Source organism: Chionomys nivalis, chromosome X (genome assembly GCF_950005125.1).
Source record: "Chionomys nivalis chromosome X, mChiNiv1.1, whole genome shotgun sequence".
In the NCBI taxonomy this organism is placed as follows: domain Eukaryota; kingdom Metazoa; phylum Chordata; class Mammalia; order Rodentia; family Cricetidae; genus Chionomys; species Chionomys nivalis.
Genome location: NC_080112.1, coordinates 31,157,015 through 31,173,534, shown reverse-complemented (window position 1 = coordinate 31,173,534; position 16,520 = coordinate 31,157,015). Strand labels below are relative to the sequence as shown.

The 16,520-nt window shown below is 35.0% G+C and overlaps 1 protein-coding gene across 13 annotated transcripts in view; it reads left to right on the top strand.

Annotated features, from left to right (window-relative positions):
- The window catches only part of Cask (calcium/calmodulin dependent serine protein kinase), a 352,639-nt gene that overhangs the window by 67,284 nt on the left and 268,835 nt on the right, over window positions 1-16,520 (top strand). For 7 of the 13 annotated variants that reach the window (XM_057758918.1, XM_057758916.1, XM_057758926.1 and 4 more), the window contains exon 2: window positions 6,253-6,365. In XM_057758918.1, coding sequence (XP_057614901.1) covers window positions 6,253-6,365 — 113 coding nt within the window. Of the gene's footprint in view, window positions 1-6,252; window positions 6,384-16,520 lie in introns of all 13 variants that reach the window. The other 6 variants (XM_057758917.1, XM_057758925.1, XM_057758922.1 and 3 more) reach the window with 1 other exon arrangement.

The window sequence follows — 16,520 nt, the reverse complement described above, 5'->3', positions numbered from 1 at the left end:
TTATTATTTAAGAGTCTCTTGTTTTCTAAAATGTCTGGTTTGTTTCATAGTTATTAAATCTTACTAAGAATATTAATGCTAATTTTAGTGCTTCTCTTGTTTGGTCTGTTTCCTCTAAATTATTCTTTATGTTTGTGTTTGCTCCTGTTTTCTTTTTTTTCTTTTTTTTTTTTTTTTTTGTTTTTCGAGACAGGGTTTCTCTGTGGTTTTGGAGCCTGTCCTGGAACTAGCTCTTGTAGACCAGGCTGGTCTCGAACTCACAGAGATCCGCCTGCCTCTGCCTCCCAAGTGCTGGGATTAAAGGCGTGCGCCACCACCGCCCGGCGCTCCTGTTTTCTAAATTAGACTCTTCTTTAGAAGTCTTAAGAGCCATGGTTGTCTGGACATGATTATAAACCAAGCATTGCTTTCAACTGGAGGCTGTAGTGCTACCTCCACTCAGGCAACACTTGGAGACATTTTGGGTTATTAAACTCTAGGTGTTTACTACTAATCTTCAGTGAGTGCAATGCATATATATTTATATTCCTGACAAGAAAACAAAACAAAAAATTTAGCTCAAAATGGCAATAGTGTTAACTTAAGAAATCCCACAGCTGATTCAGGAGTCTCTCTGGAAGGTGATCTAATTAATTCAGGGCATCTTAAACTTTTTCTAATTATGACTCCTTTTCACCTGAGAAATTTTTATGCAGCTTCGGGTAAAAATATGTATACAGATAAAATACTTACTATATAAGTCATAAAGAAATTTATATTAAAACAATTCCTTTGTGTGTTTATAGTTTTACCGTTTGTTAAGGATGAAAGCAAATTTGCACACTAATTAAATGGATGTGCTTATTTTTACATGAATTAAATTTTGCCTGAATGTTTGAAATCAAAGAGCTTAGAGCATATTAAATATTTTTCAGAGTTGATTGATACTGATTTTATGATTGTCAATGCTGAGATCATTGTATACATAAATACAACGATAGAAATCTTTTAGGGCCATTTTAGAAATTGTTAAAAATTCTGTTCTGATATCAAACAAAATGCATTGAACTTTTTTTTTTAATGCAACTAAAGTCAGAAGCTCAAATAGCAATTTTGAAAGTCAGTCATTGTAACCCAATCCAATCCAAAGGCATACTAATTTATTACATGCTCAGGAATCATAGCGGTAAAATATTAAAAGTTTGTTTTTCATAGTCAAAATGTTATGTTTCTGTAATAACAGAAAACATTCTGCGTACGTTAACACACTGTAGCTCCTGACATCAGTCTCAAATCTGAGCTAAGGTGTTTTAGGAAGCATGCATTGGTGGTTAGTGGGGTAGAGACGTGTGCAGTGCAAAATGAGCATGCTGTGTTTGCAAAGAAAGCCAAAGCTGTGCCACAAGACCAGTGACTGCTGCCAAAAACACCTCAGATTCATTACGCATTTGGTTTTGAATTAATCTTTTGGAGGGTTTTTGGGAGCAAGAAACCTTTCACCATAATTTTTTTTGTATCTGCTGTGTCTGTGACACATTCCCCTTTGTGGTTTCATAGGATCACATCCTACATTGTAAGAAGCGGAGATATAGTTCAATGATGTTGGGAACTTCATGTTATCTTTTCATCTTTTCCACTGGACTTCTCGGATATTCAATAAGAAGAAATTTTAATCTCTTGTCTTAGGGTAAAGATCCAACTTTCAACATTCTCTTTGTTAGGGAAAAGGACTGCGGCGGTCCATAAATATATGGTGTATTGACGGTTAGAGACCTAACAGCTTCTCTGACATATTTCTTCTAGTTCCAGCTTCATGAGATTCTTGATTATTCTGTAATGTGAAGGGGTTTGTTTTCAAATAGCCTTCCTTGTTTTCTCCAAATCAGCTCTCCCAAGTTTTTTGCATCCGTTAGCATCACTGCATCATTGTGTATTCTTATCCCTCAAATTTATTTATTACTATTTCACCTCTCTTGTCCTCCCAATTCTTCCAGTAGATTTGGGAAATAAATTAGATTCACTATACTCAGTTTATCTTGGTATTCTGGGAAGCAACATACTATCATAATTTGTAGCATAGTTTCATGTAACTCTAGTCTCTTTTATCAAATATATTTAGCTTTTTATTAGAATTATTTATTGCTTACATTTAACTTTTCTTATAAATGAAAAGGGAAGATAATTCTGTGTCTACATAGGGCAGTTATAATCTTTCCAGAACTCCAGCAGCCATACACTGTATTCTAGTTTAATTAATCTTTTACCTAACAGGTTTTGTTTTTGTTTTTTTGGGGGGGGATCTGGGTTTGTATTATCAGGGTAATACAGGATTCATAAAAAAATTGGAAATGTTCCTTTTCTTTTTTGTGTAATAATCTATGTATTATCAAGTAAGAATTGTTCTTTGAAGACCTAGTAGAATTCTGCAGTGACTCTACCTGCTTCTGAGATGACTTTAGTTGGGAGACTTTTTATAGTAATAAAATCTTCTTGTTGTGTGTGTGCATACACATTTAAATTTTCATTTCATCTTGGTTTAATTATGGTAGGTCATATGCATCTGAAAATTCATCTGCTTCTTTTAGATTTTCCAAGTTAGTAAAATATAGATTTAAGGTGTGTCCTCAAAATACTCTGTATTTCTTTGGTATCTATTGTAACATCTCACTTTTTATATCTAAGTTTATTGATTTTGGTCTTCACTGTCTTTTCTTTTGGTGAAATTGGCAAAGAGTTTAGCAGTCTTGCTCATCTTTCCAGAGAAAAAACTCCTTGTTTTATTGATTCTCTGTGTTATACTTGTTTTTCTGTTTGTGTTTTGTTCATGAATTTCTGCTCTATAAATTTTTTGAGACAAGGTCTCACTGTGTAAACTTGGTTGGCCTAGAACTTTCTATATAGAGCATTTTGGCCTCAAACTCACAGAAACCTGACTACTCTGTGCCCAGTCCTGATCTTATTTCTTACTGTCTAGTGTTTTCAGGCTTGGTTTGTTCTTGCTTTTCCGAGACTTGAGATGCATCATTCAGTTATTTATTTGGGATCTTTCAAATGGAAGTGAACCTGTGTGACTAGATAATGATACTCCTAGAAGCAAAATTTCCAGTCCCAGGTATGAGATATCTCCATAGGAGTTCACCAGGGAAGCCCCAGACATCCGCAACACAACCTAGGTTCTGTCGGTACTTTTAGTTATCTACCATTAGAGTCTACGACCTTTTTGCTAAAGACACTGCATATACTGGTTGCAAGATAGAGAGAAAGCAAGCCGAAACTGAGTCAGAAATTTCCTCCCTGCTGGCTGCTCTCACATCCTAGAAGGTGCTACTCTGCAGGTTTCTGGGAGAGAAAAGGTATCATTGGTCTTACCCTACAAACAGAAAAAAACCCTGCCCAGCAAGATGTGCCTTCCTGTACAATAGTGGCATAATTTGGGGGATAACCAACTTCCATCTCATAAGATTTGAGACCTGGTACAAGAGGGGAACTCACAGCTAGTACTTAACAGCCTATGCCTGAGGAGGGTGTAGGCCCAACTGGGGTAACTAAATTGATCCAACATCAAACTGCCTTCTAAATATGTATGCTTATACTCATTGGCAAAGGTTACTCTCAACTGTAGTGAGAAAAGCCTCTCTTTACAATGAACAGCAGTGAATGTAGAAACTAATCTCATAGATCTCTAATCTTCTGAGTATTCTCAGAATAGGTGATGGCTGAAGGCTCAGTCCTAAACAAGACATTTGCACTCCTCCCTCTAAGACTCAGAGAAGACTGTGGAAGAGGGGTGTAGGAAGTATGGAAAAGCCAGAAGATACGGTGCAAGCCTGTGAGAGGCAATGTTCTGGACTCTACAACTGTCACAACCACGAACTCAGCAACTGCAGTTCCCCTCCCTGGCCCACATGAGACAGATCATGTTAATAGTCATGGAAATGGGAGGGACTCGTGCATCTTACTGTTCTACTATTGGCTATTGAGTTTCTGGGAATGGGGAAATAATTGTCTCTAGTTGTCTATCCACTGCTGACCCACCAGCCTCCAACTGATAGCTCCAAACCCACAGTCACTTGCACAGCCCTGGTTAAACACAGTGGGTCAAAGAAAAACAAATAGACATGAATGTGAGAAAGTTGTAGGAAAGAGGGGTGTATGTATATAGGAGTAATAGTGAGATGTGTGAGGATTTGATTAAGAGTGGTTAGTATGCATTATTTACATATATTAAGTTGCCAAATAGTAAATTTTAAAAATTAAAAACCCATAGAATTATGTGAGTAGCTATCTGCCTCAGTAAGAACTTTGTCAATTTCAGCCAATGTTTGAAATGGAAAGTGTGTGTGTGTGTGTGTGTGTGTGTGTGTGTACAGATATTTGTTTTGTCTTAGTATGTTTTTCTTTATTTTTGAGAATCTCATATATGTACATAATGAAATGTGATCCTATTTACTCATAACTTCCCTCTGTGGTTCCCTGAATATCTCTAACACAGCCCCTTCCAACTTCATGCCATTTTCATTTAATGACTCATTAAGTTCTGTTAATATTGCCCGTATGTGCATGGGTACAAGGCTGTCACTGGAGTATGGGGAACCCACCAGTCACTGGAGCATGGGGAACCCACCAGTGGCTACATCATCCAAGATAGATAGATAGATAGATAGATAGATAGATAGATAGATAGATAGATACATACATACATACATACATACATACATACATACATATATAGATGACTCTCCCCCAGCAATATTTAATCAAATCAGAAATAGCATCAGTTACCATTCTGTTTTGACCAATATCCTAGTAAAAAAGATAATGACTTATTTTCTTCCACATCAATACTCAAGAATTGACTATGCAGTACATTTTTTTAAAAATTTATTTATTTAACATTTCCTGCAGTACATTTTTTAAAACTAAGGTAAAAATGTCAAGTGTCAAGAAAGGGTACAAGCCAAGCTGTTCTTCTTGAAATTTTATTGTTCCCTAAACTGTCAACCAAATATAAATATAATATGGTTATATCTTAGCACTGTTTTTTACCCTTTTCATTTTCATAAAAAATTCTAATTATATCTTTTATTGGTATCTGCTGAGTTTCAAGTTGTGAATGAAATCCACAAGCAATCTCAGAGTATGGTTTGATGTCCTTTAAGGTTATTAAATTTGACTCAGCTCACCTTTGTTAGCTTCCTGCGTGTCATTAAGGAAGAACCTTTAACATGCTTTACTTATGACTTGAAGAATTCATAAATACAGTCATTATTCAATCTCATTAAATTAGCTTAGTGAATTAGTGAATTTAATTTGACTTTTATTCAGATTTTAAAAATATTTTGAGATTATAATTACATGGTTTCTCCCTTCCCGTTCTTCCCTCAAAGTCCTCCTTTATGTACTGCCCTCTTTTTTCTTTAATTGTTGTTGTTTTGTGAGTATGTGTGTGCTCCTAATTTGAAGAGGTGGTTTGTTGTCTCATTGCCTTTTCTCTCCTTTTTCCTTACCTATGTTAATTTTATATTTTACAAAAAGGTAGCAGGAGAAGCTCATGCTTTCTTCCTTACCTTTATTCAAACAGGAAAGGGGTTTTAAAAATTGACTGTATTGACCACAGACAATTCTACAAACAGAATCAGAAATTTCCCAGAATGATGCATTGAGTTGAATCACACTACACAAATGCATACATAACCCAGAGAGGTTTTGTTTGGACAAAACCTGATCATGTTAAATATTTCCTGAAATTGCATGCTATTGTCAGACCAAATATTCACAAGAAAGACGTCCAGGTTAAAAATGGAAACATTTGCTGTGTTGTGATTTGTTGTGCTGTCACAGAGGATTATTTTCTAATGGTTGTGTGTGATTAGTTAGAGTTGGGATCTGAAAGTTAACATTATTAACCCTTGTTTCCCTGCTGTGTGAGCTTTGCTTCTACAAACTTCCCTATGTATAAGATGTTGGTAATTATATGTAATTACTACAGTTATTGTTTGCCTTGAATATAAGGATACTATTTAGATTTTTTAAAATGATCTTGAATTAAAAACCTAATTATTTGGCTTCCTTTTTTGTTTTAACTAGTGAATTAGATAATAATGTTTTAAATTACATTAGTTAAGTTCTATTGTGAAGCTCTATATGAAGATTAAAATATGGTAGGTCACTGGTTATATAGTTTGACTGTGGCAAATAAGAAAACACAGTAAATTGTTGGTCAAAAAGAAGAACATAAAGTCAGTGAAGTTAAACTGACTTTTTGTTTTCTAGGGGTCCCTTCAGTGTTGTACGACGATGTATCAACAGAGAAACTGGGCAACAATTTGCTGTAAAAATTGTTGATGTAGCCAAGTTCACATCAAGTCCCGGGTTAAGTACAGAAGGTAAGAGATGGATTTCAAGTAAGTTATTTGATGTCTGGCTTTATTTCATCTCCAAAATCCATTTATCAACCTATCCTCATCTGGGGGTGGGGAAGCAGAGGGTGTGATATAGCGGGGAAGTGGGTGGAGACAGTTTGAACTCCAGTTGAAACAGTTGCTCAGAAATCTAAAAGATAGCTTTGGAATATGGAAGGGTTGTAGTCATCTGGGATCTTTATAAGCTGTTTTTTTTTTAACTAGAGAATGAAATATGGACATAAGTTTTTAGGGTCTAATTTGAGTTCTAATGTGTGAGATATAGTACAGAAAGGGAAGTAATTGCATGGATGATTACTGAAGATTTAAAAGCAGCCAAGGTCCTTCTAAATGTAATTTGCTGCTTTTAGGGTTATTATCTCGTATAACTAGAAGATCGATGTTTGATTCACATTTGGCTTAATCACAGTATGTGTGAAAGTTGAAAGGTCAGTAGTATTAGAATTTGTAGAACTTAGAATTATGTTTTAAGATATTGTTACATATATGTGCATTTGAAGTTACTTTTTAAATAGGTGCCATGATTCACACTAAAGGTAACAAAACTAATTATTCTATTGACTTTTCTAATTAGCCTATCTACTAACTTTAGATTTCCACAGCCTAGTAAATGATGTATCCTTCTTTAGTCTTTTGTTTTTTAATATTAAGGCAGTGCAATTGAGAACTTAGGTTAGAAAATTCAAGGTGAAGTATCCCATTTGTGTTTCACCCAATTATCTTCTTCTGGAAAGTAGAATCTCACACACTGTGTGTACCAGTTTAATCTATTTCTATAGATTTTTAGTCAAGTTGATTACTTTTAAATATTTTGTGACTCTTTAAATTATTATTATCAATATAATGTTTTAGAAGATTCTTAAAAAGGCTAGAGAAGTGGCTCAGTGATTAAGAGCACTAACTGCTCTTCCAGAGGACTTGGGCTTGATTTCCAGCACTCACATGAGGTCTCACAAACCATCTGACACTCCAGTCCCAGGGGATCCAATGCCCTTTTTGGCCCCTGTCAATACCAGCCATGCACTTGGTACACAGACATGCAAGCAGGTAAAACCCCCATACAAATAAAATAAAAGTAAACAAATCTTTTAAAAAACTGTATTCGTTAAGTCACTACTACGAAAGAATCCTGTAATGATTTGTTTACAGGTCAAAGGGTATACATACATTTATTGAATAAACATGAACACTCTTTTTGGGGAAAACTTGTAGTAAAATTTAAATGTTTCATAGTTCATAATTTCATTATCAGAATTAGTCATTAACGTTTTAAGTACAGGTTATTTTATATGCTTAACAATATTAAAAATTGCCTTTCAGTGAACTTTACAGTTAATTTTTTTCTTTGAACTATTTTGTTTTATGTTTGGTTGTGTTGTTTGCAAATCCAGGGCCTCAGGCAAGCTAAGCAAGTACTGTTTCTCTTAATTCATTTTGAGTTTAAAGTTCCTATGCGTCAGTATAGGAACTGAGCACTGAGATAATTTTGTACAAACATGATTATTAAACAAGTAGGTGTTTTAAAGCTTTAAAAATGTTCTGATATTGTCTATAAATTCAGTAGGGCTCTAATTTAAAATTATGAATGTTAAATAATTTCCTTAATTACCTATATTAAGTTACAGTAACAGGTGAGATCCTCCTATATATTATAAATGATTAAATACTCAGAACTTATTTCTTAGCCCCCAATTTTTAATATCAAACATTTTGTTTGTCTTATCAGTATACCTAATTCACTGTCTTTCCAGTCTAAAGACATTTTTAAAGGAGACAACCTCTTTCTCATTTGTTTATGGTGAATTATTGACAGATTTCTTTAGCCAGGTCTCTGGAACTCTGGAGCCAGAATATGAGAGTAAATCTCTATTACCACTTAGTTAGAACAGGGTATGGTAATTTATAGCTTTAATCCTAGAATTTAGGAGGCAGAGACAGGTGATTTCAAGGACATCCTGATCTCCATAAAGAATTCCAGGCCAGCCAAGACTATATACTGAAACCCTATCTCAAAAAAAAAAAAAAAAAAAAAGCCCCAAACAAACAAACACCAAACTGTAAAAGAGGAAGGCAAGTAGTACATATAATTTATTTATATCCCTGGTTTGAAGTTGTCTCTACTTAATATGAAATTGTCAGTGAAGTTGTAACTCACATCTTCATTGCTTTGGTAATTAAAAAAAAGTCAAGTTCTGTCCTGAAAGCAAGACCAAGCAATTCAATTGATCCTTTATGTCTCTTCGAACCAATTGGAATTTTGTCCTGTTTTTATATCAGTATTATCCACCTACAGACTTTAAATAATACCCATTTGAATTTTTCCTATTATGATGACTTTATCTGGTTTGGGTCAAAATTTAGTGGTATTCTAGTGAAACTATACTATTGTCATATTCATGGTATTACTATTTAGTTTTTCCTGTCTTTTTCAGCACAGTGACATACAGTAAGTTAACCAAGAAAAGAATCAAATCTCATGTCTAGTACTCTCTCACTTCTTATAATGGAATTCCCATACTCTCTATTGCTCTTATTCACACTAGCTTACTCTATTATAACTTAGCCACATTTTATAAGATGTATAATAGATGAAGTAAATAGTAAATTGGTGTATAAAATTTTTGAATAGTGATCCCTTCATGACCTTTCTGCCTAACTTCTTTTTAACCCTTTTTATAGTTACTATAAGCAACAGTGTCTGATTCTTTTTTTTCTGTTACATTTATAAATTGTTAGGGTTCAAATATAGCCTGTTCCATGGCAAAGCATATAAGAATACTGTATGAAGAAGAAACAATTTTTGAAGTGAAGTGTAGCACAGTAAAGCAGAATTCATAAGTGCAAGTAAGACTATCTAGAAATATCTTTGATTTTCAGATTTCAGCAGCAGCACATCATTTACAACTCCACCCCATCACTTATTCTTGTCTTCCTCATAGTTTCCCTCCATTTGCCCTCTGGTTTATTTGATCCTTGTCACTGCCCATTTTTTTCCTGTTACCATATCTGTTTTCAAAATATATTATGAACTAAATGTGGTTGAGCAGGACTATAATCTAAAAATTAGGTGGAGTCTGGAAGATCAGAAGTTGAAGGTCATCCTTAGCTACTTAGTAAGTCTGAAGTCAGCCTGTGCTACATGAAACCCTGTCTCAAGAAAGAAACTGATAACAAATATGAGTACATATGTCTTCTGAGGCCCACCTGAAAGTTTTGTTTATCATATGATTTTATTAGAAAAATACAAAGTAAATTATATATAAATAACATACAAATTTAGTTTTGAAATAAAATATTTATTAATTGAAGATCATTATATTAATTTTAAATTTGTATTGCTGTACTGAAGAGTCCATATTATAATTTGAATATTTATTCTTTATTTTTTGCCATCAATATTCTAATGTTTTATTCAATGAGATTTTTCATATTGCACAAATTTCAGTAGTCCCTTGAAAATAAAAACAGATTGTTATGTATGTGTTTATTTTTCTTTTAGTTTATATATATATATTATTTATTTATTAAAAATTTCCACCTCCTCCCATCCTCCCATTTACTTCCCCCTCCCCCTACTCCCCTCCCCCCTCCATCCAGGTCTAGGAAGGTGTGCATCCAAACAGACTGGGCTCCCAAAAAGCCAGTACATGCAGTAGAATCAAAACCTGGTGTCATTATCATTGGCTTCTCACTCAGCCCTCATTCTCAGCCACATTCAGATCAGAGAGTCTGGTTTGATCACATGCTCGTTCAGCCCCAGTCCAGCTGGCCTTGGTGAGCTCCCATTAGATCAGTCCCACCGTCTCAGTGGGTGGACGCACCCCTCGTGGTCTTGACTTCCTTGCTCATGTTCTCCCTCCTTCTGCTCTTCATCTGGGCCTTGGGAGCTCAGTCCAGTGCTTCAATGTGGGTCTCTTTATCTCCATCCATTGCCAGATGAAGGTTCTATGGTGATATGCAAGCTATTCATCAGTGTGGCTATGGGATAAGGCCAGTTCAGGCACCCTCTCCTCTGCTGCCCAAGGGAACAAGTTGGGGACATCCCCTTGGACACCTGGGAACCCCTCTAGAACCAAGTCTCTTGCCAACCCTAAAATGACTTCTTTAGTTTAGATATCTTCTTCCCTGCTCCCATATCCACCCTTCCTCCATCTCAACCATCCCATTCCCCCAAGCTCTCCCCAATCCTCCCCTTCTCCCTTCTCTCTCCCCATCTCCCCTTCCCCCCACCCCACCTCCACCCCATGCTCCCAACTTTTGCCCAGCGATCTTGTCTAGACTTCGATATAAATCTGATCATACTGTAAGTTTTTAGGAGATTCTGAGACCTATCATTCCTAAATGGTTTAGAATTTCTTCCTTTATATGTATAAAGATGTAAAATTGCTTAATGAAAGCTAAGTGAATTTATATTAAGGTATTTCTATTTGGGTACCAGTGAGATAGCTAAGCAGGTGAAGACACTTGCCTCTAAGCATGACAACTTGGGGTTGACCTAGGAGCCAACATGGTAAGTGTACTTCACTCTAACCCTGTATGAAATTTATGCAAAGTGGCTCACAGATTTAAATGTAAAATTTAAAGCTATATCACTTATACAGTATACCAGAAAATCATTGTGTCTATAAAACTTGATGAAGAATTGTTAGACAGGATAGCAAGTGCACGATTCAGACATTAAAAAACCAACGTACAAAAATCTATCGATGTAATCCACCATATAAACGTACTGAAAGAAAAAAAAAACACATGATCATTGACCCTTTAACAAACACCCATTCATGATAAAAGTCGTGGAGAGAGAAGGGATACAAGGAATATGCCTAAACATAATAAAGGCAATATACAGCAAGCCAACAACCAACATCAAACTAAATGGAGAGAAACTCCCAGCTATCATCCCACTGAAATCAGGAACAAGACAAGGTTGTCCACTCTCTCCTTATCTATTCAATATAGTTCTTAAGGTTCTGGCTAGAGCAATAAGACAACAAAAGGAGATCAAGGAAATACAAATCAGAAAAGAAGAAGTCAAACTCTCACTATTGGCTGATGATATGATAGTTTACATAAGTGACCCCCAAAATTCTACCAAGGAACTCCTACAGCTCATAAACACTTTCAGTAATATAGCAGGATACAAGATTAACTAAAAAAAATCAAGAGCCTTCCTTTACACAGATGATAAATGGGCTGAGAAAGAAATCAGAGAAACATCACCTTTCACAATAGCCACAAATAGCATAAACTATCTCAGAGTAACTCTAACCAAACAAGACCCGTATGACAAGAACTTTAAATCTTTGAAGAAAGAAATTGAAGAAGACACCAGAAGTGGAAAGATCTCCCATGCTCTTGGGTAGGTAGAATTAACATAGTAAAAATGGCAATCTTACCAAAAGCAATCTCCAGATTCAATGCAATGCCTATCAAAATCCCAGCAAAATTCTTCACAGACCTCAAAAGAATAGTACTCAACTTTATATGGAAAAGCAAAAAAAAAAAAAAAAAAAAATCAGGATAGCCAAAACAATCCTGTACAATAAAAGAATTTCTGGAGGCATCACAATCCCTGACTTCAAACTCTACTACAGAGCTACAGTACTGAAAACAGCCTGGTATTGGCATAAAAACAGACAGGAGGACACATGGAACCAAATCGAAGACCCACACACCTTCGAACACCTGATTTCTGACAAAGAAGCCAAAAATATCAAATGGAAAAAAGAAAGCATATTTAACAAATGGTGCTAGCTACCATAGCTGGATATCAACATGTAGAAGAATGCAAATAGACCCATATCTATCACGATGTACAAAACTCAAGTCCAAATGTATCAAAGACCTCAACATAAAGCCAACCACTCTGAACCTTATAGAAGAGAAAGTGGGAAGTACACTTGAACTCTTGGCACAGTAGACCACTTCCTAATTATAACCCCAGCAGCACAGACACTGAGAGAAACAATTAATAAATGGGATCTCCTGAAACTGAGAAGCTTCTGTAAAGCAAAGAACACAGTCAACAAGACAAAACGACAGCCTACGGAATGGGGAAAGATCTTCACCAACCCCACATCAGACAGAGGTCTGATCTCCAAAATATACAAAGAACTCAAGAAATTGGTCATCAAAAGAACAAAAAATCCAATAAAAAATGGAGTACAGACCTAAACAGAGAACTCTTAACAGAGGAATCTAAAATGGCTGAAAGACACTTAAGGAAATGTTCAACATCCTTAGTCACCAGAGAAATGCAAATCAGAAGACCGCTGAGATTCTATCTTACACCTGTAAGAATGGCCAAGATCAAAAACACTGATGACAACTTATGCTGGGGAGGTTGTGGAGAAAAGGGAACACTTCTGCATTGCTGGTGGGAATGCAAGCTGGTACAGTCCCTTTGGATATCAGTATGATGATTTCTTGGTAAATTAGGAAACAGCCTTCCTCAAGACCCAGAAATACTCCTTTTGGTTATATATACAAAAGATGCTCAATTGTGCCACAAGGGCATGTGCTCAACTATGTTCATAGCAGGATTGTTTGTCATAGTCATAACCTGGAAACAACCTAAATGCCCCTCAACCGAAGAATGGATAAGGAAAATGTGATACATTTACACAATGGAGTACTAAACAGCAGAAAAAAAATAACATCTTGAAATTTGCAGGCAAATGGATAGAGTGAGGTAACCCAGACCCAGAAAAACAGTTATCATATATATTTACTCATAAGTGATTTTTAAACGATCAGTATACAAATCACAATCCCAGCGAACCTAGACAACAATGAGAACCCTAAGAGAGACATATGTGGATCTAATCTACATGGGAAATAGAAAAAGACAAGATCTCCTGGGACTATGGGAGAGTGTTGAAGTGGAGGGGAGAAGAGAAAAATGTATATCTCAATAAAATCAATTTTAAAAAAAGAAAATTCTATTGCAGGTTAAGAAAGAATACAGGTCCTACCAAGTGTACAGTAGTATGCTTAATGTTCCCTAATTATTCGTTAGGGAAATCAAAGCCAAAATGACATATTACTAAATACTTTCTAGTAAGTATAGAATTAAAAATAATGATACTTTTTTCTGGCAACAATGTAGAGAAAATGGCTCTTTCATATATTGCTACTGGGACTATAAAGTGGTGTTGTAACTCTGGGAAATAAAAAGTTAAAAATTCCAAGCAAACCCTTTCCGTACAACCCAGTCATTATATTAAAAGAAAATATACATCCCAGAGAAATAATTTATGCTCATGGCAAGATCATAATCAAATTTTCATTGTGGTTCTGTTCGTACTAGGTCAAATTTGGAAAGTACTGAAATACTTTACAACGGGTTAATAGTTAAATAAAATGTGGTATATCTGTGTTGTGGAATACTACTCCATTAAAAAAAAGAAAGAAAAATAGTAATGCATTGAACAGTTTAATGGATCCCAAGGAATTGTGTTTCATTTAAAATCTACCTGTAAATAACATTGTACTCTATAGAATTCTTTTTACCAGTTTCAAACTGATAAAAATTTTGAACTTTAGGACAGAGTACTAATTTTCTCGTCTGTGGCACTGCAATATTAGAATAAAAATCATGAAATGTGATCAGTGTGCTTTTAAAGGAATAGATTCAATGTAATCCATCATATAAATAAACTGAAAGAAAAAAACCATATGATCATTTCATTAGATGCTGAAAAAGCATTTGACAAAATTCAACAACCCTTTATGATAAAGGTCTTGGAGAGATTAGGAATACAAGGTTCATTTCTAAATATAATAAAAGCAGTATACAGCAAGCTGACAGCTAACATTAAATTAAATGGAGAAAAACTCAAAGCCATCCCACTAAAATCAGGAACATGACAAGGCTGTCCACTCTCTCCATACCTCTTCAATATAGTGCTTGAAGTTCTAGCAATAGCAATAAGAAAACATAAGGGGATCAAGGGGAAAGGAAGAAGTTAAACTTTCGTTATTTGCAGATGATATGATAGTGTACATAAGCGACCCCAAAAACTCCACCAAAGAACTCCTACAGCTGATAAACTCCTTTAGTAATGTGGCAGGATACAAGATCAACTCCAAAAAATCAGTTGCCCTCCTATACACAAAGGATAAGGAAGCAGAGAGGGAAATCAGAGAGGCATCACCTTTCACGATAGCCACAAATAGCATAAAGTATCCTGGGGTAACTCTAAGCAAGGAAGTGAAAGATCTATTTGACAAGAACTTTAAGTCTTTGAAAAAAGAAATTGAAGAGGATACCAAAAAATGGAAGGATCTCCCTTGCTCTTGGATTGGGAGGATCAACATAGTAAAAATGGGCTCTTTGTGGAACACAACTGATTTCCATTTTGTTGGTGACAAGAATTTACACATAATGATAAAATTGAATAATTTTACATATAATACATTAATTCATGTAAACCTGTGAAAGCAAAATGGGGTCTGTTGTTTGTATCAGTGTCGATCTCCTGCATTTGATACTGTACTATGATTGTGTAAGCTGTTACCAAGGGAAGGAAGGACTAGACTAATAATATACAAAGCTTCTTTGTATTATTTTTGCACATTTCTGTTAATGTATAATTATTCTAGAATAAAAGATGTTCTTTAAAACTTTCTTTGTGGTTTGTATAGTCTTCTACAAGAGTAATAATTGTCTGCCAAATATTCAAGAATATAGGAAAACTTTAACTAAAGGTTTGGGTTCTAATACTAAGGTTTGGGTTCAAATTGGTACATACATGCATATCGTGATTGATATAACTGAGAACATCATCAAACATTGTTACTTGCTTTCCCTAGGACACATGAATATTCAATAATTCTAATTTATATAATGTACTTTCTCATTTTGTGGGATAATTCCTGGTTTAGCTCATTAATCTCTATCCCTCCTTCAGCATGCAGAAAGCATGTGAAAACCTTTTGTATACAGTAGTATTCCTTAGTGTTAGCATTTCTTCTGCTGTGGCATGTATAGAATTAACCCAGCAAATATGTATCAAGATATTAGCCTTTATACTTTAATTTTATCGTGTTACATACTAGAGAGTGCAGTCCTCATCAGTTTCATCATGCATTCTGAAGTCCTGGTCACAGATTTAAGGAATCAAATTGTAATTTGCGAATTAGTATTCGAAATGAAAACACCCATTCTTTTAAAATGTTATTGAATTATCCTATATGTGCCTCATTCTATGTGTGTAAAGCATAAATTCATATTGTTGTGGAATTATCACATAATCATCTTTAGCATTGATATTATTAAATATGGATTCCTGAGAATCACGAGATAATTAACTGTGATTAATATTTTAATCACTTTATTTTTTATAGTAATCCTATGTAGAAAAGAGAAAGGACTTTCTATTAAATGAAATATTTGAGCAAAACTGGTTAAAGACCAGCTCACAGTTGTATAATTTTCTCCAGAATGTCTATTTTCACCATTTCTTATCATAGTTCCCATTTAATTACTGCATGGGTCACACTGACTAGTAGAATCTAAAAGAGGGTTTTCCCATTAGTTTTCTCCATACTGTTGAAGCATATATTAAAAAGAATTCACATATTTTTGTATTTCATGCGTCCTAGGTAATAGAATTAGTGCTTTTTAGCAAATTACATTGATGGCACGTCTTCGGAGGGGGGGGGTGGGGAACTGTGTGTATGTTTCTGTTTGCCTGCCTGCCTGTCTATATTGAACCCTGTTTAGCTAAAAAGTCAACTTTGAAAGATATGCATCCATTTCTTAATGATTACTTGTGATGCTGTGGCAACTATTTCTGGATAACTACATTTCGAATAAGATGCACATTTTCCAGTTGTGAAGTTTCTGATTGTCTTACTAACCATATCCTGCAACTAGTTCCATCAGAAATTGCTAATGTGTCTCTGAAGTGGAACAATTTACAATGACTGTTCTTGAGATCAGCCATGGGGAAAAGAAAGCTCTGATTTGTTACATATTTTTTACTCTTTAAGAATGTGGCGATAGTTTAGTCCAGATTAACTACTTCTACAAGTATATGGCTTGTTTGTTATCTAAAATGATTCGGACTCACTAGGTATAATTCTTGATGTAAGCATTTAATTTGTTGACTGTAA